The 23,872-nt window shown below is 46.0% G+C and overlaps 1 protein-coding gene across 8 annotated transcripts in view; it reads right to left on the reverse strand.

Moving 5' to 3' along the window:
• The window catches only part of kifc3 (kinesin family member C3), a 91,585-nt gene that overhangs the window by 38,967 nt on the left and 28,746 nt on the right, over positions 1–23,872 (reverse strand). For 6 of the 8 annotated variants that reach the window (XM_061736101.1, XM_061736118.1, XM_061736058.1 and 3 more), the window contains exons 2-10: positions 15,806–15,926; positions 10,788–10,918; positions 8,004–8,039; positions 7,724–7,865; positions 6,686–6,762; positions 4,558–4,623; positions 4,323–4,469; positions 2,860–3,117; positions 893–1,066 (exon numbers count right to left, since the gene is read on the reverse strand). In XM_061736101.1, coding sequence (XP_061592085.1) covers positions 893–1,066; positions 2,860–3,117; positions 4,323–4,469; positions 4,558–4,623; positions 6,686–6,762; positions 7,724–7,865; positions 8,004–8,039; positions 10,788–10,918; positions 15,806–15,887 — 1,113 coding nt within the window. In that variant the 5' untranslated portion in view covers positions 15,888–15,926. Of the gene's footprint in view, positions 1–892; positions 1,067–2,859; positions 3,118–4,322; positions 4,470–4,557; positions 4,624–6,685; positions 6,763–7,723; positions 7,866–8,003; positions 8,040–10,787; positions 10,919–15,805; positions 15,927–17,725; positions 17,954–23,872 lie in introns of those variants that run through there. The other 2 variants (XM_061736085.1, XM_061736076.1) reach the window with 2 other exon arrangements.

Here is a 23,872-nt window from a genome sequence, read left to right on the forward strand (position 1 = left end):
TCTCCACATGATGCGGCTCCCTTCTCCACATGATGCGGCTCCCTTCTCCACATGATGCGGCTCCCTTCTCCACATGATGCGGCTCCCTTCTCCACATGTCGCCGCTCCCTTCTCCACATGTCGCCGCTCCCTTCTCCACATGTCGCCGCTCCCTTCTCCACATGTCGCCGCTCCCTTCTCCACATGTCGCCGCTCCCTTCTCCACATGTCGCCGCTCCCTTCTCCACATGTCGCCGCTCCCTTCTCCACATGTCGCCGCTCCCTTCTCCACATGTCGCCGCTCCCTTCTCCACATGTCGCCGCTCCCTTCTCCACATGTCGCCGCTCCCTTCTCCACATGTCGCCGCTCCCTTCTCCACATGTCGCCGCTCCCTTCTCCACATGATGCCGCTCCCTTCTCCACATGATGCCGCTCCCTTCTCCACATGATGCCGCTCCCTTCTCCACATGATGCCGCTCCCTTCTCCACATGATGCCGCTCCCTTCTCCACATGTCGCCGCTCCCTTCTCCACATGTTGCCGCTCCCTCCGCCATGTTTCATTATCTGGTAAGATGTTGTGACGCAGGTGTCAGGCGTTTGCAGGATCTCAGGTGTGAATGGAGTTAATTTTGGAGTTCCACAGGGATCTGAGCTGGGGCCATTTCCAGTTTCCTTCTAGTTCCTTCCTTTGGACAACAGGTTTAGGAAACACACAGGGCACTACTCTCTTTCAGCCTGAAGACCAGATCACATTTAATAGCAAATTGATTTAAAAAAGAGGAAAAAAACCCAGAAAGAAAGCAGAGGGGTCCATACACGTCCTTGTCTCGTGCTGGGGGGGGGGGGGGGGGGGCAGTGTCTGGGGCGGCCAGTGACTTGGACAGTCAAGAACCACCTGCAGGTGAGCTTACCTGTGTCCGGAGTTGCGTACTGGTGCGCTGCGACTCGTGCAGCTGCGTCTCCAGCTCTCGCAGCAGCTGCCTCTGCACGGACAGCTGCTCCTGGAGGGCGCCGTTCTTCACCTGCAGCTCCAGCAGAGCCTTCTGGGAGTCCGCCGACTCCACCTCCACCGTCTGGGTCACGTACTGTAGAGACACGTTCTTATTCAGCCACTGGTCAAATACTCGCACTCGCAGCACCACAAGCTCACACAGACCCAACAAGGTCAAGAACGGGAGGACTGGAGGAGACGCTACCGCGTCCGGAAGCAAACAGGTACACTCCAAGATTAATACAAGTACACGCCTTTAAAATTAACTCAGAGTTTAAGGGCAGGGCCAGTTAAGACCTTAATGGCGCTTTTCCAATGGTACCTACTCGGCTCGACTCTAGTTGGCCTGGTTTCTTTTCCATAGTAATTCAGCACCTGGAGCAGAAGTAGGAGGTTGTAGAAGCTGCTGTGATGTATTTGATTGTGTGATCTAAACGAAGAAGACAACAACACTAAAGATGTAGAACCTGGAGGAGATGATAGATGTGCTGCTGGATCTGTGGCTTGTGTTTGATACCAAGTTAAAAAATGAGAGTGAGAGAAGATTCAAGCGGCAACGCTTTATTTTTTTGTTAGTTTGTCTCAGCGCTGCTGAAAAGTCAGCTGGAGCCGTGAGCAGCTATGAAGAGACAGAACTCCTGGTAGATCTGGTCGTTCCTTATCTCCGTCTAGATCCCTTTTAATTCTCTCCTCAGCACCAGGTTTATGAACATCTGACCCTCAGAGTTGGATCATGAAACAGACTTTTGCTGCCGTTGCTGGTTGAATAAAATGAACCAGAATCCGTCAGAGTCTCTTTCTCCGATTTCCTCCTCCTGACTCAGACGTCTGACTCCAACCCCCCGACCAATCGGTGGCCTGTAGTGTGATGATGTCAGATACAGCCGACTCAGCCGCTTTTACACCAGTACCTACTCTAAGCGGCTCAGTCGGCTGTATCTGACGTCATCACACTACAGGCCACCAGGGGTCGGGGGGTTGGCCCAATCGCACAATCGAGTACGTCACAGCAGCTTCACTTCAACCCTCCTACTTCTGGGTATTGAAAAGAAACGAGGGCAAGGCGAGGTAAGGCGAGTAGAGTCGGGCTGAGTAGGTACTAGTGGAAAAGCGCCATAAGTCCTGCTTACATCCACATTACTCCAACCACAATTTTGTACAGAGAGACGAGGGTGAAGAGCTCCGGCTCCTGGGGAGGGGTACACGTCCAGGACGGGGCTTTTTGAACAGATGCATTCATACTTTCTTTCCAGCTTTTACACGTTTCCTTCACCAGTTGATTTTAAAACGTTTTTTTAATGTGGAAAACACATCTGTTGTTGATCCAAGTCAGTAAAAATGTTCCACAAATTAAAAACTGAAATTCATTCAAGAGGAAAAAGATGACAGAAATGACAAATAAAACTGAAAAAGTAAAGTTAGACTTAAGTGGGGAAACAAAGTGAAATGAATTACAGGACTGTCTCAGAGAATTAGAATATTGTGATAAAGTCCTTTATTTTCTGTAATGCAAAAATGTCATACATTCTGGATTCATTACAAATCAACTGAAATATTGCAAGCCTTTTATTATTTTAATATTGCTGATCATGGCTTACAGTTTAAGAAAACTCAAATATCCTATCTCAAAAAATTAGAATATTATGGGAATCTTAATCTTAAACTGTAAACCATAATCAGCAATATTAAAATAATAAAAGGCTTGCAATATTTCAGTTGATTTGTAATGAATCCAGAATGTATGACATGTTTGTTTTTTTTTTTAATTGCATTACAGAAAATAAAGAACTTTATCACAATATTCTAATTTTCTGAGACAGTCCTGTAGAAATGAGTTCTCTCCCAGCAGCGACCCCGCTCCTCCTCCTCCTGCTGCTCCCTCCTCACCTTGAGTCTGGGGGTGGTGGGCCGTCGGGCCAGCTCGTCCTCACAGTCGTGCAGCCGGTGGCTGAGCTTCTGCTCGGCCTCCAGCTGCCTCCTGCGGGCCTCGTCCACCTGCCGCCGGCTGTCGTCCAGCTGCCGGTGCAGGGCGTCCAGCCTGCCGCTGCGCTCCAGCAGCTCCTGCTCCAGCTCAGCCAGCCGCTGCTCCCTCTGCCGGGCCTGCAGCTCCCAGCGGGACACCTCCCTCCGCAGGGCCTCCGCGTCCTGCAGGGACCAGTCACATCAAGCAACATTTGTTAGGCACTTTTCATACTGAATAAAAAATGCAACGCAAAGCCCGGACAGATAGGAGTCCACACCACAGCGGTGAAGCCGTGGTGCAGAGCTCCACCACCATCCAGGCCAGAACCACCCCCAGGACGACCCCAGGACGACCCCAGGACAACACCCCTACATGCAGTACTGGAGTTGTAAAATAAAAAAAAAATCAGGGGGGATGGGGGATTTTATCATATGGGGACAGATCATTTGTGCTGATTACAAATAATATAATATATTACAAATAATAGCAGTGACCAAAACACCTGCAGAAATACTGCAGGAATGACATAGCAGCAGTTAAATGCAGCCTTCTGTAAGCTTTAAATATCCACTGGGCTTACATCAAATACATCAAACACAACAATAAAAAACACTTTTCTGAACTTATCAATATGACTCTGTCCTTCACAGGATAAGTAACATGGATCACTGCAAAAACTCACAATCTTAACAAGAATATTTGTCTTATTTCTAGTTAAAATGTCTCATTTTAGTAAAATTTAGTAAAATTTTAGTAAAATCTCATTACACTTAAAACAAGACTCATCACTGGAAAAAACAACAATTTTCACCTGTTTCAAGTAGATTTTCACTTGAAATAAGTAGAAAAATCTGCCAGTGGAACAAGATTTTTTTGCTTGTAATAAGAAGATAAATCTTGTCCCACTGGCAGATTTTTCTACTTATTTCAAGTGAAAATTTACTTGAAACAGGTGAAAATTGTCAAATAAGTTATTTTTCTGGTGTTATTTTTCTGGTGATGACTCTAAATGTTGAAATAGCAGTAAAACCACATTCATTGATGAAATGACATAAGGGATGGAAAGGAGGGATGGCAGTTTTACAGGGGGGGATGATTTGGACTGTTTTTATTTCAGGGGGGATGCCATCCCCCTCATCCCCCCTCAACTCCAGTACTGGTTATGGTTCTAACGTTGGGAATGATTAAAAGGCCGGTGCCCGACGACCTCAGGGTCCGCCAGGGTTTATAGGGTGAAAGCAGATCAGACAGATAAGAAGGGCCAAGACCGTTAAGAGATTTAAAAACTAATAAGAGAACCTTAAAATCGATGGGGACGTTCAGATGGTCTGAGGGCAGACTGGCAGGTCTGATGGGGGTTTCCTGCATGTGCAGGTGTGCAGCTCACCTGGCTGTGGGGGCAGCAGCTGCAGGCGTCGGCAGCAGCGCTGCTGCTCTTCTGGTGCTCCGAGCTCCGGCATGACTTCAGCTCGTGCTTCAGACGCTGGTTCTCCACCAGAAGCAGCTCCAGCTGCTTCTCCAGGTCCGTCGCCCCCTGCAGGACAGGAGGACCCAGCTGAGTGCTAAGCGGCCGCCAGGCTGCTCACGGGTGCAGGTGTGTGTTTGTGTGTGTCCTGCCTCACCAGCTCAGAGCGCAGTCTCTCCACCTCCAGGGTCTGGTCCAACAGCTTCTTCTCCAGCTCCTCCACCTGCAGCATCACCCACAAGACAAAACAGATACCGGTCATGTGAAGGATCAGAATCAGGGCGGCTGCATTTCCCCTGACCACACCAGAGACCCAGAACCATCCCCGTAGGAGGAGACCAAAGGACCTTGTTTCCCACAACACCGCTCTGCTGAACTGCTGTCATCCTCATTCCTGGACACCAAGGTCCAGTCCAGAAACAAAGAAGAAACTGCCTCCGAACACCATTCAACCGATCAGAGGAAGGAGGCACCTCACCCTTCTTCTCCTCTTCCCTTCCTCTCTTCTCCATTTCCATTTTTTTTTATTATAAGTATCTCATTGCTATCATTTTTGTCCATCGCTCCTGTAGTTTCTTGTGCCGGCCCCCCTTTTTTCTCTTTTGCATGTTTGCAGGCCGGAGCTTCAGGAGCTGCATGCTGGCCTGCGGTCAAAACGTTGCTGCTTCCACCTGCCTACTGTGCTGTTGACGTCCCCGACCCCCCAGTCTGTCCTTCGGCAGGAGGGTCCCCCCTTATGATCCAGGTCCTGGTCCAGGTTTCTTCCCCCTTTTGATCCAGGTCCTGGTCCAGGTTTCTACCCCCTTATGATCCAGGTCCTGGTCCAGGTTTCTTCCTCCTAAAGGGGAGTTTTTCTTGCCACTGTTTGGCTTAAGGCTTTTCTCCCACTATGGGAGTTTTTACCTGCCATTGTTTATGTAATAATTGCTCAGGGGTTTATGTTCATGTTCTGGATCTCTGGAAAGCGTCTAGAGACAACATCAGTTGTATTAGATGCTATATAAATAAAATTGAATTGAAGAAGAACAGCTATGACCCCTGACGTCGTCGGCCACCGTGCAGCAGCCTGGGCTGATTAGAGCCTGTCCCAGCTGGAGACGCTCCCTGTGCCCGGACTCCTGGAGACTAGCGGCGTTTAAAATACTAATCGTCTCTCGGCGCTTTCCAGAGACCCAGAACCAGAACCAGAGCCGGCCCAAGGCATAAGAGAACTGAGCAGCTGCTTAGGGCCCCGTGACCACTAGGGGGCCCCCAAGAGATAAAAATAAATACAATGAAAAATACAATTATTTTATTATGTGTGAGTGATTATTCATACATTATCAAAGGTATGTTATTGTACAAAAACAGTAATTATTATTACATAAAAAATTATTGTTGCACATTGCTGTTGCAGTTTATTTAAAACCAAAAATAAAGTAGATAACGTGTTTACAGTAAATGGTTTATAAATGGTCTATTTGATTATTTTGTTTCTTTTACTAGGCCTACACTGTAGATGACACTCAGTATCACACATTTCAGATTAAAAACAATAGGATGTTGTAAAATCTGCTGCAACTGTGCAGCTCTCTGACCTTTGACCTGTTGCTTCTCTGTGTGGCCAGTAGGGGCAGTTGCTGACTCTGATCAATATTCATTGAAAGATTTTTCTGCAAGTTTGTTAATCTGTTGTAGCTTCCATGGTCTTAATCACTGTGGATTACAATCTAACTACAACAAAAAGTTCTTAGATCTAGTTTTACAAGTGTATTTGTAATGACAGGGAAGAACATGAAATAAGTTAATAGTGGGTGTGTGAATGATCAATAATCAGTATTATTGGCAGTAATAGAGGGACCCAAAATCACATTTTGCCTAGGGCCCCATGGAACCAGGCGCTGTCAGTGTAACAGCTGGGGAAACAGCTGCAGGTCTGGATCTGGACCTGCAGGTCCTCTACAGACCACTAGGGTCTGGATCTGGACCTGCAGTTCCTCTACTGACCACCAGGGTCTGGATCCAAACTTCTTTGACCACGACTGACCTCTTTCTCTGTTGGTGTTGTGTTAACACCTGAATGTTGCAGACCAACAGACTGCACATTTACCCAAGACCAGCAGCACCGGTTGCTGCTGGTCTTGGATCCTGTGGAACCAGTAAAGGGGTACTTGGGATTCTTTTCCCTCTTTTGGATTCATCTTGTTAAATAATGAAGAACCTGTGGTTTCATTTGCTCCACAGAGACAGTGAGACCCCTCCACCCAGATGTGTGTGCTGTTGCACAGCTGGAGCTGCAGACGCACCTGTTTGCGCAGCTCAACAACAAGCTGCTCTTCTCCTGGACAGAAATGACGCTCCGCGGGCTGCAATCCCCTCACACCTACAATATAGTACAGCACAATTCAACACAAGGTCATCCAAAGTGCTTTACATCAACATTAAAAGCAGCAAGGCACAATTAAACAGTAAATAACAAATACAATGAAATAAAATGAAAATAAGTAATAAAAAGCACCAGTTGTTAAAAGTAAGGGCAGTAGAGTACAGCAGGTATGTCTCATTCTTACAATGGCAAGAATTACGTTTCTATACGGTCAAAACGTACAGAGACCGGGTCAAATACAGTACAGTAATCCCTGGTTTTTGGCAGGGGTTACCTTCCAAAAAGAAACCGTGATAGGTGAAAACCTTGAAGTAGTAACCTTTTTTTTTTTTTTACAATTATACAAGGCTTCAAACTGGAGATTTAATTAATAATAATCAATTTTATTTATAGAGCACTTTTAAAAGATCTCAAAGACGCTTCACAGACAAAGATAAAACAGAGATCAAGAAAATAAAAAAATAAAAAATTGCATTCAATTGAATTCATCCATCCATCCATTTCCTATTATCCCAAATAGAGATCATTTATCATTATAATAATAATAATTATTATTATTATTAATAATAACATTTTTTTAATTTCTTTATTTTTGGGGGGGATTTGAACGGGAGAATCAGTGCAGAACATTTTGGGTTTTGGAGAAAATTTGCAAACTCAAATTTGGCAAGCTGTTTTACGTACATGTACATATTAAACCGTAACGTTATTGACACACAGGAAGTGAAGAAGTGGGGAGACTGTGTAGCCAATCAGAATGCAGAACATGATGCACAATGCAAATCCGTGAAGCAGCGAGACGTGAAAGGTGAACCGCGTTATAGCCAGGGATTACTGTATTACAAAAGTAATCTGTAACAATTCGTATGGTGAATTAAACCTTACGAATGCAACACAAGCACACATGAAGCACGGCTCCAAATCTGCAGCACTTGTGCGTGCACGATGACCACCTCACCTCTGGGCGGGGCCGGCGGGGGCTCCCCCTCCTGCAGCGTCTGGGGCTGAACGCTGCGCTGGAGCTGCTGCAGCAGCAGGTGACGGGACACCTCCTCCGAGCGGAGACGAGCCTGGAACTCACTGACCTTGTCCTGGAGAGTCTGGACGCACAGAGAGAACAGAGTCAGCACACGAGCCAGTGGGCAGCTGGTTGCTAGGACAACTGAGGATGAGCTCTACGCTCCGATCGCTAAGGTGAACGCTAAGGTGGGGGTCTACGCAGAGACAGAGGTCTTTACGTGGGCAGGAGTCCAGCAGCAGGACCAGGTGACCCTCTGCAGGGGCAGACAGCGTGAAAAAGAGAAGAAAAATGGGGGTGGGGGGTGAAAATAGAGGAGAACACAAACCTGAACGGACAGAAAACATGGCAAGACCCCCCTTCATTCCGGTGTACCAAGCTTTAGGGCCAATCCCAATACACCCCCTACTTTCTACCACTAGCCCTTAAAAAAGAAACCACAGATTTTAGGGCACTTGAAATCTTCCCTGGGCCCTGTCCCAATACTCCCACTACTCCTACTTTTCAGCACTACCCCTATATTTTGCGTACTACGTCACTGCATGGTTTACGTTCAGGTACGTAAGTGATTGTGTAGTTACGTTTGCACAAACGTCACACCATATCAGGAAGCCCAGAGATAAAAGCTGTTTTAATTTCCGCTGTAGTGCTGTTAATATGCCACTTTATTAAGTTTTAATATTTTTTCAGGCGTAAAAGTAACCGTTAAGATCCCCAACCTGGGCTCAGTTTATCCAAATAACGCCTGTTAAGAAATTTGATCCGATGTTTTCAGTGATGATAAGAGCCGCCGCCCCTGGAGAGCAGCAGCAGCTCACGGCCGAGTCAACCTGCGCCGTCGTCCCGGGGAGAAACCTGCAGCTCTGTGGGGAATTATCGCTGGCTGAAATAAATCATTTAGGAAAATAAATGTTGGTTTAATAGATGAAATCTAACAGTTGTAGCCTGTTAAGAATTTGCTCAGAAAATTTCGGCATGAGAACGGCCTGCCGGCTCGGGAGCTGATTTATGGTCCTGAATTAAATCGACGCAGAGCCTACGGCGTACGGCGCGCGTAACCTACGCCGTAGGCTCTGCGTTGGTGTAACACGGAACCATAAATCAGCCTTTATTCTGGCGAGGTTTGGAAAAGACTTCGCAACAACGAGCAAGCGAGTGATTATGTACATTCACTGAGTGAATATTATCAAAGTAAAATATATATTTCTCGCTAGAAATGTAATCAAAACGCATTTTTATGCAGAAACTAACTCAAAATATTGATTTTATTCACTAAAAAATAAGAAATGTCCGCCATGTTTTGTTTTTTTTATTCAGTCCGCAAATGACGACGAAAAGCATTCTGGGAATTTTTTCTGGCCCTCGGTCGGTGAGTCAGAATCTGAAATCCCTCACTGTGAAGGGCCAGATTCATACACACTAGCCCTAAATAAGCACCCAAAAGGGAATTGGGACACTACTACCCTCACGGGAATGCGCAAAATTTAGGGGTAGGACTGAAAAGTAGGACTAGGGGGGATTGGGATTGGGCCCTAGAGATGCACCGATCGGTATCGGCCCGATAATGCCCCTATCGGTTTTGATCGGAGATCGGAAAATAATAGTTCAAAGCGGGCTGATCAGATGACGTTTACGACAACAAACCGCCGTGCGGGCGTGCGATCCTACATCTCAGACCCAGGTCTCCTAATAGTCCGTGTTCCAGACCAGATATCAGCACCACTCAAGATGACAAAACTTTTTTACATTTTTGAAAATATCCATGTCTGTAGATGATATTTTGGTATGATAACCTTCCTGAGTGGCAGCTGGATCAGAGTTATCAGCTCATGAAGTTCAGAAAATCACACTTTAGATGTTGATGCATATCCTGGTTTAGACTCATGTACAGGAAATCTGTCAATGTTTCACTATATTGTCTTAGATATCATTTTAAAGGGGGCCTTTAAAGCATTCATTCAAGCTAACCATGGACTACATGTGCAGATGGGGGAGTAAAGAAGGCTGAACTAGAAACTGCCGTGCTGCTGCAGCATGTTGGGGTCGGTGCTGGTTCTTCCGGGCCGCGGCCGACACCAGGGTGACACTCCGTACCGTTCAGGTACCGGTTCCTTCCACAGACGACAGCAGCATCTGTAAACGGGAGCGTTTCTCCAGCAACCCTTCTGTCGGGGTTTGCTGCTCGCTCCGGCTGGAGCTGGGCAGAGCTGGTAGTAACCAGTTACATTTACTCCATTACATTTACGTGAGTTTTGGGAAATGTTGTACTTTTAGGAGTAGTTTTGAATCACTATACTTTTTACTTGAGTAGATTTGTGAAGAAGAAACTGTTACTCTTACTCTTGGGCTTAATTAATTTTTTTATTCTGTTATTATTTTATTATTTATTAAAGTACTTGAATTTACTTTAAGATTATTTTAATTTAAGCTATTTTTTATTAATTTAAATTTTATTGATTTAATTTGCCTGAAGATGATTATTTTGTACTTTTGTCTGTTTGAATGGTTGTGTTAAAAAAATTAATCAGACGTTACTCAACAGTTACTCAGTAATCGAGTAGTTTTTTCACCAAGTACTTTTTTACTTTTACTCAAGTCATTATTTGGATTACTACTTTTTACTTCTACTTGAGTCATACAGGACTGTCTCAGAAAATTAGAATATTGTGATTTTCTTAAGAAAACTCAAATATCCTATCTCAAAAAATTAGAATATTCTTAGAATTTTAAACTGTAAACCATAATCAGCAATATTAAAATAATAAAAGGCTTGCAATATTTCAGTTGATTTGTAATGAATCCAGAATGTATGATTTTTTATTTATTTATTTATTTTTTTTAAATTGCATTACAGAAAATAAAGAACTTTATCACAATATTCTAATTTTCTGAGACAGTCCTGTATTATTGTGAAGTAACAGTACTTTTACTTGAGTACTATTTTTGTTTCCTCTACCCAGCTGTGGAGTTGGGACATGAATCGCCCCCCCCCCCCCGTGGTTACCTGGATGAGCAGCTGCTGGTTGGGGGGGCTGGCGTCGGCGCTCAGAGACGGTCGTGGTGAGAAGGGGCCGGCGGGCAGAGACAGGAAGGAGCCTTCGTCCTCAGCATCACTCAGGAAGTCCAGAGAGCTGGCTGCAGAGACACGACAGGACACGGCCCGGCCCGTTAGATCAGAACTCTCAGCAGAGAGCCCGTCCTGACGACCTCCGCTCAAACATTCACCTGAACCTGAACCGGCCCGGTCCGAGCTCAACGCTCCCTCCAGGACGCCACGGAAACCAGTGCAGTCAGATAACGGCTGATAAGAGCCTGACACATTAACCCGCTCTCTCTGTGTGTGTGTGTGTGTGTGTGTGTGTGTGTGTGTGTGTGTGTGTGTTACAGGTCTTTCTAAGCCCATGAGGCCTCAAATGTTCTCAATCTGAGAACAATCCTGCACTTTGTTGAGAAAATCCTAGCATTAGGCAGAACTCCAGCAGGCCTCTCCTCCCTTCTCTGCCGCTCCGCAACATTACAGGTGGTTCAGCCGACTCTCCTCTAAACGCTGCGTCGTCTGGTTAAGGAAATAAGAAGCCCAAGTTCCCCCACAGGATTTAAAGGGCTGCAGCCGTGTGCTGCTGAAGAGATCAGCAGGTCAGCAGACCTGGAGAAGGTTAGCTTTATTTCCAATCCCTTTATTGACCAATCCACAGAATCACAACACTAATTACATTCAATTCAACTTTATTTGTATAGCGTATAATACAACAGATGTTGTCTCTAGACGCTTTCCAGAGACCCAGAACATAAACATAAACCCCCGAGCAATTATTACATAAACAATGGCAGGTAAAAACTCCCCTAGTGGGAGAAAAGCCTTAAAAGGTATAGTCTGTGATCGTATTCAAAAACATTTATTGTTAGACTGGGTGAAATGGTCCTTCCATCCTGAGAGTATCCAGTGAATAATGTGTTCAGAAAAAGGAAAGAAAACAATCCGACCTCTCAGACAGCTTTAATCCTGTAAAAACTCTGACCAATCTGTTTTTTGCGGTCCGAATGGCACGGGTTGGTCAGAGGACCAGAGGATTGGCAGGGGGGAAAGAACCAATCAGATGCCTTCATTTTAAGTCCCGCCCATGCCCCCTCTGTCCCATGTGCGCACTCGTCACATCTCTTTAACCTCCTGATGAGCTGACGAGCTGGTGTGGCTCACAGCGCGACTCAAGGCCGATTTATGGTTCGGCGGTCGTCCTCGGCTCAGAGTGTCCCAGTGTAACCCCCCTGGCAACCGCGGCCTGACATCGGAGGGCCCCCGCCGCTCCCGGCTTCACGGCCGGCTCGCGGTCCGGCGGTCATGTCAGATGTAACGGCTCGCCCTGCTAAAAAGGCTAAAAAAAGAAAGCCAAAGTGCGATTCTGCTACTGGGGGTCTGCCACGGAGCCCGCTGGTCCATCCCGGCGAGGGCAGGGTGGCGGTGCGGGTGGCGGTGTGGGTGGCGGTGCGGGTGGCGGTGTGCTGCGCTGCAGGCTCTGTTGCCACGGCTACGCCGTAGGGCTACACCGTACCCTACGGCGTAGGGTACGGCCCAGGGTACGGCCTAGGGGAAGTGGTAGGGCTGAACGATTAATTGCATTTGCGATAATATCGCGATGTGATAAAACGAGATTTTCTAACCGCAAAGGCTGCGATTTGACCGGTCACTTGATCTGGTCACGTTGCCGGCAGGAAAAAAAAGTCAACAGTGCCGCGTGTCCACGTGTAACCTACTGTATCTACCATGGCCTCAGCATTAGGGCTCGGCCAGGCAGGGCTTTATAAATATATGGGCTTTATAAATGTATTAAATATATGAACGGGGAGTCGGCGTGGCGAGGAGCTGCACGCGGCGCCGAGCACGAACCGGGCGGACAGTCGCGCTGTGAAGCCTGATTTATGGTTCTGCGTTAGATCGACGCAGAGCTTACGCCGTAGGCTACGCGGCGACGCGCGCTGTACGATGCGCGTACCGCGTACCCTACGGCGTAGGCCCTGCGTTGGTGTAACGCTGAACCATAAATCAGCCTTAAACCACCTGCAGCCCGTCAGCTCATCAGGAGAAATTAAAGAGCGGCTGCGAGTTGTTCATTGCTGGTTCGTTTTGTTAACTCTGAGAGCTTTATTGGTTTGTTTGTTAGTTTGCTGGTGGTTTTTTTTCTCTGTGATTTTTGAGTTATTTATGAAGAAGTTCTGAGTTCCCTGTGAGCAGTACTCGAGTTGAGGGGGGATGAAATAAAAAAACGGTCAAAATCCTCCCCCCCTGAAATAAAAACGGTCCAAATCATCCCCCCTGTAAAACTGCCATCCCCCTTTCCATCCCTTATGTCATTTCATCAATGAATGTGGTTTTACTGCTATTTCAACATTTAGTTATCACCAGAAAAATAACTTATTTGACAATTTTCACCTGTTTCAAGTAAATTTTCACTTGAAATAAGTAGGAAAATCTGCCAGTGGGACAAGATTTATCTTCTTATTACAAGCAAAAAAATCTTGTTCCACTGGCAGATTTTTCTACTTATTTTAAGTGAAAATCTACTTGAAACAGGTGAAAATTGTTGTTTTTTCCAGTGATGAGTCTTGCTTTAAGTGTAATGAGATTTTTTTACTAAAATGAGACATTTTAACTAGAAATAAGACAAATATTCTTGTTAAGATTGTGAGTTTTTGCAGTGATCCACTTTACTTATCCTGTGAAGGACAGAGTCATATTGATAAGTTCAGAAAAGTGTTTTTTATTGATGTGTTTTGATGTATTTGATATAAGCCCAGTGGATATTTAAAGCTTACAGAAGGCTGCATTTAACTGCTGCTATGTCATTCCTGCAGTATTTCTGCAGCTGTTTTGGTCACTGCTATTATTTGTTATATATTTTATTATTTGTAATCAGAACAAATTATCTGTCCCCATATGATCAAATCCTCCATCCCCCCTGATATTTTTTTTTACAACTCGAGTACTGCCTGTGAGGAAGGTTTTTTGTTCCCTGTGGGAGTTTTTCTGTGTTTTTCTATCAAACTACGCCTCGTTTTGGCTAAAGTTTAACCCGGTTTGGTGTCGTGCGATTGGGTTCAGGGAGAACGACCCATAACACGTGTGTACAGACGTGCGTAGACGTGTTAAAGATCTGTTTTCTTTATTGTTGTAATCTGTGCTTTAAATAAATCTGACATTGTTTATTATAAAACAGACTGATTTATTGCTTGTGTAGTTGAAGAATACATGAGAACAGGACCTTGAAAAAATAATCGCATATTAAATCGCAATCACAATATTGAGGAAAAAAAATCGCAATTAGATTATTTTCAAAAATCGTTCAGCCCTAGTACGTGGCGACGCGCACCATTCTGCATTGGTGTAACGCGGAACCATAAATCAGCCTTCAGTGTCGTCTCATTTTGCTGGGACGCCAGGTCCCTCCGCCGAGACAACTTTTGCGGTATGTGTTCATTGTTGTGTCTAAAAATGATGCGCAGTGCCCACCCAATCAGATACGGTACTGATATTCTGTGATATGGCCAGAGGGGGGGTGGGGGACCACAGGCAGGTGGAAGCAGCGGGACATCATCAACTCATCAAAGAAAACCCCTCAAAACTGAAACAAAAGGTCGTCATTTTCGCCCCCAACACAGCACAATACCCCTCCGATAGACCATCTATCCTCAAAAGCCTCCAGGTTGCCCACCATTTTGTAATACGAATAGTCCACTTGAAGACGGGACTTCAGAAGACCCTTCAAAACTGCAAGTGGGTCAACACCAGAACCTGAAAGTCGGTTCTTCCTGCTCAGCCAGATTGAAAGTTTAGCTAAACCACACAAGAAATGAATAGGCGTCACAACAGTCTTCTCTTTAACGCTGTACTTAGGACCAACAATAAACAAATGACAAGAAAACACCACACCACAACCGTGAAAGCGTGTCCTCAAAAGATGAAAAAGACCAAAAAGACGGGGACACTGGACAAACAACGTGCCAGCGTCTGCACCCCCGAACAAAATAAAAAGCCCCCCCACACTAGGATCCAGGTGTGCTCTATCTGTTCGTAGCTTCACTCCCATGTACAATCCTCCTCTGGAGGTCCACTGTCCTCTTCTCAACGGGCAGCTTGTACAGGGACTGCCAACTGCCTCTCAGTCCAACCCGACTCCCGTAACTCCGTCAGAGAACAGAGGTTCAGCACCTTCAGGCAGACCGGATACACCGCTTTCTTCTTCAGGAACCGGAACCTTAAGCCAAACAGTGGCAAGAAAAACTCCCCTTTAGGGGGAAGAAACCTGGACCAGGACCTGGATCTATTTAACTGTAGCTAGAGCTAAACATCAGACCTGCTTAAAAGGTGGAGCCACGATCCCAGAGCCGAGCCACACCAACAAACATCCTTTCAGAGTGAAACCTCCTCAGAACTCCTCAGCCGGACCCGGCTCACGCTGGACAGCGTCAGCTTCCCGCCCTTCTTGCTGAGCCACAACCACTGCCTCTTCTGGCCACAACAAACCTTTTGAAAGGTTTCTGGAGAAGACAGCTTCTGCTGTCATAGTTATGGAGACTAAAGTCTTGATCTAAACACTCTAAATCGTTGTTTTTAGTTGTATCAGGTGTAAAGTTTAGTTTTTCCACGACAAAGCTGTTGGAGGTGGTTCTGTGATAGTAACACGTTCTCCCTCCGGCAGCCAAAGCCAACCCTCGCTCCTCAAGTCCTGAAGTTTCACAGAAAAGCCTTGCGTGGATGAAAGCGCTGAGAATAAGCAGCCAACAGCAGAAACTGACAAAAGCCCAAGTGTTTGTTCTGATCCGTCTCTCCTGGGAGCCACAAACGGATCAGCTGCAGAGAAAAAAACCGAACACGACATTCCCCGCTCACCTGTTGGAGATTTCCTAAGATTTCCTTGGCTCCCGCACTCAGGTGTGACTCACCTGCCTTCCCAGCCGGCAGGTTAAAAAATGCTGCCATGCTGGTGTTTTCAGTTGCCTCCCTTCCTCCTCAGGAATTTTACTCACCGTCCAATGAGAGGTCCTTCTTCCAGAGCTCCTGCAGGCAGGGGGCGTGGCCGATGTCCCAGTTCTTTCTGGCGCCGAACATGACCGCTGGGCTGAGCCAAGCGCTGGACCGCTGGACCGCCTGGAAACCAAACAGGGATGACATGAAGAGTGATGTGAAAAACGGCAGCTCCACATGTTGAGGTTCTAGAAATGGACAACAGCGGCGTACATGATAAAACTCTGTCGGACTGTAGCACGGAGCTGCAATGTGGTTCAAAAGTTGGAATAAATCCAGATTTTTCAGAATGTACAGGACTGTCTCAGAAAATTTGAATATTGTGATAAAGTCCTTTATTTTTCTGTAATGCAAAAATGTCAAAAAATACAAATATCCTATCTAAAAAAAATTTGAATATTCTGGGAATCTTAATCTTAAACTGTAAGCCATAATCAGCAATATTAAAATAATAAAAGGCTTGCAATATTTCAGATTTGTAATGAATCCAGAATGTATGACATTTTTTTTATTTATTTTTTTATTTGCATTACAGAAAATAAAGAACTTTATCACAATATTCAAATTTTCGGAGACAGTCCTGTATAACCCGTCCATTCCTCCATCACATGCACGGATAATTTCTAGTAGGGGTGTAACGATACATGATATTGAGGTCACGATAACGATACGATATTATAGCAGTATTTTTTTAACAACCTTGAATGAGGAACATATGACAAACATATGAAACATATGACAAATTTTCTTTTATTTGAAATACACAAAATACAAAACAATACTGTGCGTTTGCCCTATTGTTACAGTTTGTAATGCTTTATAACTGTTTACGTTTTAAAGAGAAAGCCAGGCCAACTATTTTCCACAAACTGAACTAAAAGTAAATGTCAGGTTTGCATTATGATCTTCAGTTTCATACAAGTACAAATATTTAGACACAAACTGAATAGTTTCTCTCATGTATGATTTGACTGACGTGACGTTTTTGTATCGCGAAATTTCGTGGCACGATATATTGTTACATCCCTAATTTCTAGTATCTTTCACATGACAACCGGACTTTTAAAGACACTATTTGTGCAAGGAATTTAACAAATACACAACTAAATATACAACTATACCTCTCACCCTTCTTTTCTTCTCCATTTTTATTTATTATAAGTATCTCATAGCCATCATTTTTGTCCATCGTTCCTGTAGTTTCTTGTGCTGGCCCCCTTTTTTCTCTTTTGTGCATGTTTGTAGGCCGGAGCTTCAGGAGCTGTGATGATCAACTGTGATGTGGCTTTTGCGAGCCGGCTTTCCATCATACAAGAACATGTATACTTTGATTAACAATGCTAATTGAGGACTGCTCATCTATTCATTTAGTCAATTTCTGGTCTAATTTTGCAAGTCAGATATGTTAAATATGAGCTAGCCAACCAGTTCCATGATTCCATTAAATCTTTAGCTAGCAAGCCCCTACTTAGAAATGCTATTGATGACCGTTAGCAAGCAATGTGGGTTCTTTACTGTGGTGCCATTCCTTCTGCCTTCAGCGAGTGGCTACTCTCTTTTCTGGTCTCCAAGAACATTGGTTTTCGTTTGACGTGTCAGAGTAGATCAGCTGAAGTTTCATTGTAATGTACAGTTACAAAAGAGTCCATTCCATTTATAGCAAACTGGAATATTTAATTCCAAAATTCCCAGGCTTAGCTTCCCATGTGATGTTTAAGAAGGTTCCAGAAGTTTACTGGAAATGATCCGCCCTTTTACTAATTCTCCCTTCTTTACAAAGCCAGGTTAAGTTCCAGGTGTCTGTCTGACCATTAGTATATTTGAATCCATGCCAACGTGCCTAACCAACATCCCTGTTTCAAACCGATATCTATAGTTGTGAATCTCCAGTCTCTTTCAGTCACGCGGCAACCTGGTCTTACCGGTTCACAGCGAGTCCTCCTCTCAGCAGCATGGACGCAGCGCTGACGGTCCAGCCAGCTCTTATTTAACAGCGTTCCCACCCAGCCCAGCATGCTGCCGGCCTCCCATTCACTCCGTCCCAGCGACCCGCTGCAGCTCCAGGAGGACCAACCCTCTGGGCCCACACCTGGTAGTGTGGAGGCAGGGGAAGTGTCAGCAGCTTCACCCACGCACCTGAGCCCAGGTGGTCAGGATGAACCCAATGGACATAAGCTGTTAATCCTGAAGGCAGATGGACTCTTAACCCTCAAGTGACTGCTGCACAAAACAAAGCAGCTCAGACCGCAAGGAGTGCTACCACTACTACAGCCAATACAACAACCAACAACCACCACTACAACCACTACAGCCAATGCAACCACCAACACAACCACCACAACCACCACTACAACCAACACAACCACCACTACAGCCAACTATACAACCACCACTACAGCCAACACAACCACCACCAATACAACCACCGCTACAGCCAACACAACCACCACCAATACAACCACCACTACAACCAACACAACCACCACTACAACCACCACTACAGCCAACACAACCACCACTACAGCCTTTTGCATCCTTTGCTGGACACCGGAACCTGCAGCGTGGGAGTGAGAGGGGCAGGGTAACGGCCCGGGCAGGCGGGGGAGAGGTTTGTCCGTCAAGACTCCTCTCCCTGGCCCTGCCCCTTCTCAACCTTTCCCCGACCCTGCACCCCAACCTGGGACTTGATGATTGGGCCGGAGCTTCGGGAGCTGCATGCTGGCCTGCGGTCCCCACCCCTGGTCATCCCGTTGCTGCTTCCACCTGCCTGCTGTGCTGTTGCCGTCCCTGACCCACCAGTCTGGCCCTCGGCAGGAGGGTCCCCCCTTATGAGCCTGGTCCTGCTCAAGGTTTCTGCCCTCCTAAAGGGGAGTTTTTCCTTGCCACTGTTTGGCTTAAGGTTTTTCTCCCACTAGGGGAGTTTTTACCTGCCATTGTTTATGTAATAACTGCTCGGGGGTCATGTTCTGGGTATGGGTCTCTGGAAAGCGTCTAGAGACAACTTTTGTTGTATTAGACGCTATATAAATAAAAATTGAATTGAAAACTACAACCAACACAACCACCACTACAGCCAACACAACCACCACTACAGCCAATACAACCACCACTACAACCACCACAACCACCACTACAGCCAACACAACCACATTAGCTTTTGACTGCAACTAAAGAATTCCTTTCCCAGGGTCATTTAATATACTTACTTATGTTGGTTTTATGTACCATTTTACATACTGTTTTATTAACTATTTTGTATGCATTGGTTTTAATTATCTCTTTTATGTAGGCTATTTTAGGAACTTCATGTAAAGCACTTTGGGTACCTTTTGGCTATTGTAAAGGGTTATATAAATAAGCTTGATTTGAGTTAAGCATTCGTATGGAGTTATTTTCTATTAAATGCTGGTTTAAACTCCATCAAATGTGAAAATAAAAGTTTAACAGTTATGTGTTTATATAATATGTACCTTCCCAGAAGATATGATGTGCTAAATGAAAGCTAGCCAACATCATTTGATTGACAGTTTGAGGCAAGCTCCATTTAGCATGCTGACTGAGTAAATAATTTATGCTAGTTATTGGACGACCAGGGAGTCATGTCATTTTTTCTGCCAGCTAGATTTTGTGCAAGAATGAAGGGTATAGCGTCATTTACTGGGTCGAGGGGGGCGCCAACTCATCTAGGCCACTTCTATTCCATTATAGGGTAGCTAGCCAGAAAATCAAAAACGTCAGCTTGTACCCAACAGCGCAAGCTAGCATAATGTTAGCTGGTGCATTACAGTGATGCCACTTGTTATGCTGTTTTTTGTCATCAATGTACATTATAACTTGATTTAATATGCTGACCGAGGGCTGATTATTTAATTTACACATTTAGCTTATTTTTATTATATTATACAGTAGCTGGCCAGCCTTGATCTCATTCCAAGTGTTAATATTTTCACATTTCTCTTCTTGGTTTTAAGGACTTGTGGTTTTGATCATTCAGTTTTGGGCATTTTTGTAGTGGTTGTGTTGCTGGACTTGTGGACCGGACCACCGGGCTGTACCACGGGACCAGACCACCGGGCTGTATCACGGGGCCGGACCACCGGGCTGTACTACGGGGCCGGACCACCGGGCTGTACCACGGGGCCACCAGGCTGTACCACGGGGCCGGGACCACCGGGCTGACACACTCCGGGTCTCCTCACTGGATCAAAACAATGTCACATTAACAGATGGGTGTAACAAAGATGGGCTCGCCAAGAACTGATTCAATGAAAGCAAACGCAGCGTGGGGGTTGACACAGAAGCAGAACTTTCACGTACCGTTTCACAACAGACATTCCTCCAGGTTAACCCCTCCCGGAGAAGAAAGACTTACGCTGCTGGATGTGCATACACGCACCTCGTACATGGACGTACGGATTAGAGCCTTAAGCGTGCAGTAATATCCTGACAGGTTCACACATGCACATTCATGATGGTTATTGGCTTTGACAGCTGCTGACACGTTTCCCTCCGTTCAGTTCACCTCTCACGCTCTTCACACTCCAATTCACTGCCACGCCCTTAAACTGACCTGAACAAGTCCGCCCAAAGAACCACCATTCAAGTGATTTATCCGAGCCCCCACAACGCACATATGCACAGGACGTTCCCACAACGCACATATGCACAGGACGTTCCCACAACGCACATATGCACAGGACGTCCCCACAACGCACATATGCACAGGACGTCCCCACAACGCACATATGCACAGGACGTTCCCACAACGCACATATGCACAGGACGTCCCCACAATGCGGTTGAACAGAAATATAGCAGAGCGTTTGACTCGCTCTGGTTGGACCTGTGGAAATGCAGACCAGCTCCAGATACATTTGAGCTCAATACGTATAAGAATAATCAGAGCTGGGTAGAGGAGCCAAAGATTGTACTCAATTAAAAGTACCGTTACTTCAGAATAATATGACAATAGACAGCATATATGCAAGAAGGTCCAAAAACCCTCTAGGGCTTGACAAGAGGACTTCCTTAAATGAGCATAAAAATTGACATTATCACGCACGCACGCACGCACGCGCGCGCACGCGCACACGCACACGCACACACAATTTAAAAGACAAAGAAAGCACACGCACACACATATATGAAATTTCCACGTAATAAATAAATACCGGTACATTTAAAAAAGCGTTAAATGTAAGTAGGTGGGAAAATAAAAGAAAACTTATTTTGATTACTAGACACGTTTGTTTGATACAAATGTAACTCCCTGCATTCATGGCTGGTCATGGATCATCAAAGCAGTGACTTGGAAATTACATTTTTGAATTTAGGATATTGAGGCTAGTTTAATTATGCCTTGATCTTTGTTTATTAAGTGTTTGTGTTGTATTTATTTACTTTTTTGTTATTAATTTGTCTTTTTTCTTTTCTTTTAATTTTTATATTTATATAAAAGTATAGTGAGGATATAGTGAGGAAGGGGCAGGCCTAAATCAGCGTTCAGCTTCCTCCTGTTCCCTCTCCAACACATTATTCTGCTGTTCTTTATTTCTGGATGAGACTGGTAAATTGTTTTTCTTTTTTTTGTCTTTTTCGACATTTTGACGCTTTTAATTTGATGGTGATTTGCTGTTGTTCGAGATAAAGCCAACAATAAATAAATAAAACAATAAATAAGACATGTTTGTCAACCATGAACACTAAATATATAAATGATGCACAGGACGAGGGGAAAGAGCAACCACAAACACAAAGCTATTGATTCCAGGAATCGACCGGCCTGGTTACGACGAGGACGTCACGGGTCCCGTTTACACGCTCCTGCCTGGAGGACCGGGTCAGTTCCTGTCTAAACATCTGGACCGGGTCAGTTCCTGTCTAAACATCTGGACTGGTTCCTGTCTAAACATCTGGACCGAGTCGGGTTCCTGTCTAAACATCTGGACTGAGTCGGGTTCCTGTCTAAACATCTGGACTGGTTCCTGTCTAAACATCTGGACCGAGTCGGGTTCCTGTCTAAACATCTGGACTGAGTCGGGTTCCTGTCTAAACATCTGGACTGAGTCGGGTTCCTGTCTAAACATCTGGACTGGTTCCTGTCTGAACATCTGGACTGAGGACCAAGTCGGGTTCCTGTCCAAACATCTGGACTGAGTCGGGTTCCTGTCTGAACATCTGGACTGGTTCCGGTCTAAACATCTGGACTGAGGACCGAGTTGGGTTCCTGTCTGAACATCTGGACTGAGTCGGGTTCCTGTCCAAACATCTGGACTGAGTCGGGTTCCTGTCCAAACATCTGGACTGAGTCGGGTTCCTGTCTGAACATCTGGACTGAGTCGGGTTCCTGTCTAAACATCTGGACTGAGTCGGGTTCCTGTCTGAACATCTGGACTGAGTCGGGTTCCTGTCTGAACATCTGGACTGAGTCGGGTTCCTGTCTGAACATCTGGACTGAGTCGGGTTCCGGTCTAAACATCTGGACTGAGTCGGGTTCCTGTCTGAACATCTGGACTGAGTCGGGTTCCTGTCTGAACATCTGGACTGGTTCCTGTCTGAACATCTGGACTGAGGAGCCGGAGCAGCTTTCTGGCATTTATCCCGATAACAATAAAAAAGTATGATTGTCCTTCAAGTATTCTTAGCTTATAAAATCACAAAGTAGAAAAAAAATACAACCTGATAAATAAAGAAACAGGACAAATAAATAAAAGTTCACTGAAAATAAAATCCAATCAGTGATGACCTCTTCTAATATAAATAAAATGTGCAAATTAACCTGTGGTTGGAACAAGCCACAAATTAGATACTATTGCAACTTTTTTTCGTAATAGTCAAACGTTATATCAAAATGTAACAACCATTTCCTTCTGTTTTTGCAGACTCTGCACATAATAGAGGATGTTTGCTCCTCGTCTGTATTTTAAATCCAAACCTGTTCCAGATAACGGAGCTGGAGCCTCGTTTAACAACGAGCTCCTCGCTCTCAGATCCGCCTTCCGCCATGTTTGTTACACAACGTCATCAATGGGAATTTATCCTTTTTACCGCGAGATGACAAATTCTTACCGTGGGGAATTTTTTTGACGGTATATCGTGAACTGTAAAATATTCCCCATTCCTTGTCTAAACCCACTTCCTGGTGCAGGTGAACAACTGCAACGTTCAGCGCTGCGACTCCAGAGCAAAGCTTTGGTTAGATGTTACAGGGAGACACGGACACATCCTTCATGACCTCCCAGTTAAAAGATCAGATCAGACTGAGCAGAAGCCCGACCGCCACTGGGGGTAACCACGGCCTGTAGGGGTATCTAAAGCCCTAGGGGTAACCACGGCCCGTAGGGGGTTATCCACGGCCCGTAGAAGGTTAACCACGGCCCGTAGGGGTGTAACCACGGCCCGTAGGGGGGTAACCACGGCCCGTAGGGGGTTATCCACGGCCCGTAGAAGGTTAACCACGGCCCGTAGGGGGTTAACCACGGCCCGTAGGGGGTAACTAAAGCCCTAGGGGTAACCACGGCCCGTAGGGGGTAACTAAAGCCCTAGGGGTAACCACGGCCCGTAGGGGGTAACTAAAGCCCTAGGGGTAACCACGGCCCGTAGGGGGTAACTAAAGCCCTAGGGGTAACCACGGCCCGTAGGGGTAACCACGGTCGGGTAACCACGGCCCGTAGGGGGTAACCACGGCCCGTAGGGGGGTAACCACGGCCCGTGGGGGTAACCACGGCCCGTAGGGGGTAACCACGGCCCGTAGGGGGTTAACCACGGCCCGTAGGGGGTAACCACGGCCCGTAGGGGGGTAACCACGGCCCGTAGGGGGTAACCACGGCCCGTAGGGGGTAACCACGGCCCGTAGGGGGGTAACCACGGCCCGTAGGGGGTAACCACGGCCCGTAGGGGGATAACCACGGCCCGTAGGGGGTAACTAAAGCCCTGGGGGTAACCACGGCCCGTAGGGGTAACCACGGTCGGGTAACCACGGTCCGTAGGGGGTAACCACGGTCCGTAGGGGGTAACCACGGTCCGTAGGGGGTAACCACGGCCCGTAGGGGGGTAACCACGGCCCGTAG

This window comes from Cololabis saira, chromosome 2 (genome assembly GCF_033807715.1).
Source record: "Cololabis saira isolate AMF1-May2022 chromosome 2, fColSai1.1, whole genome shotgun sequence".
Taxonomy (NCBI): Eukaryota; Metazoa; Chordata; class Actinopteri; order Beloniformes; family Belonidae; genus Cololabis; species Cololabis saira.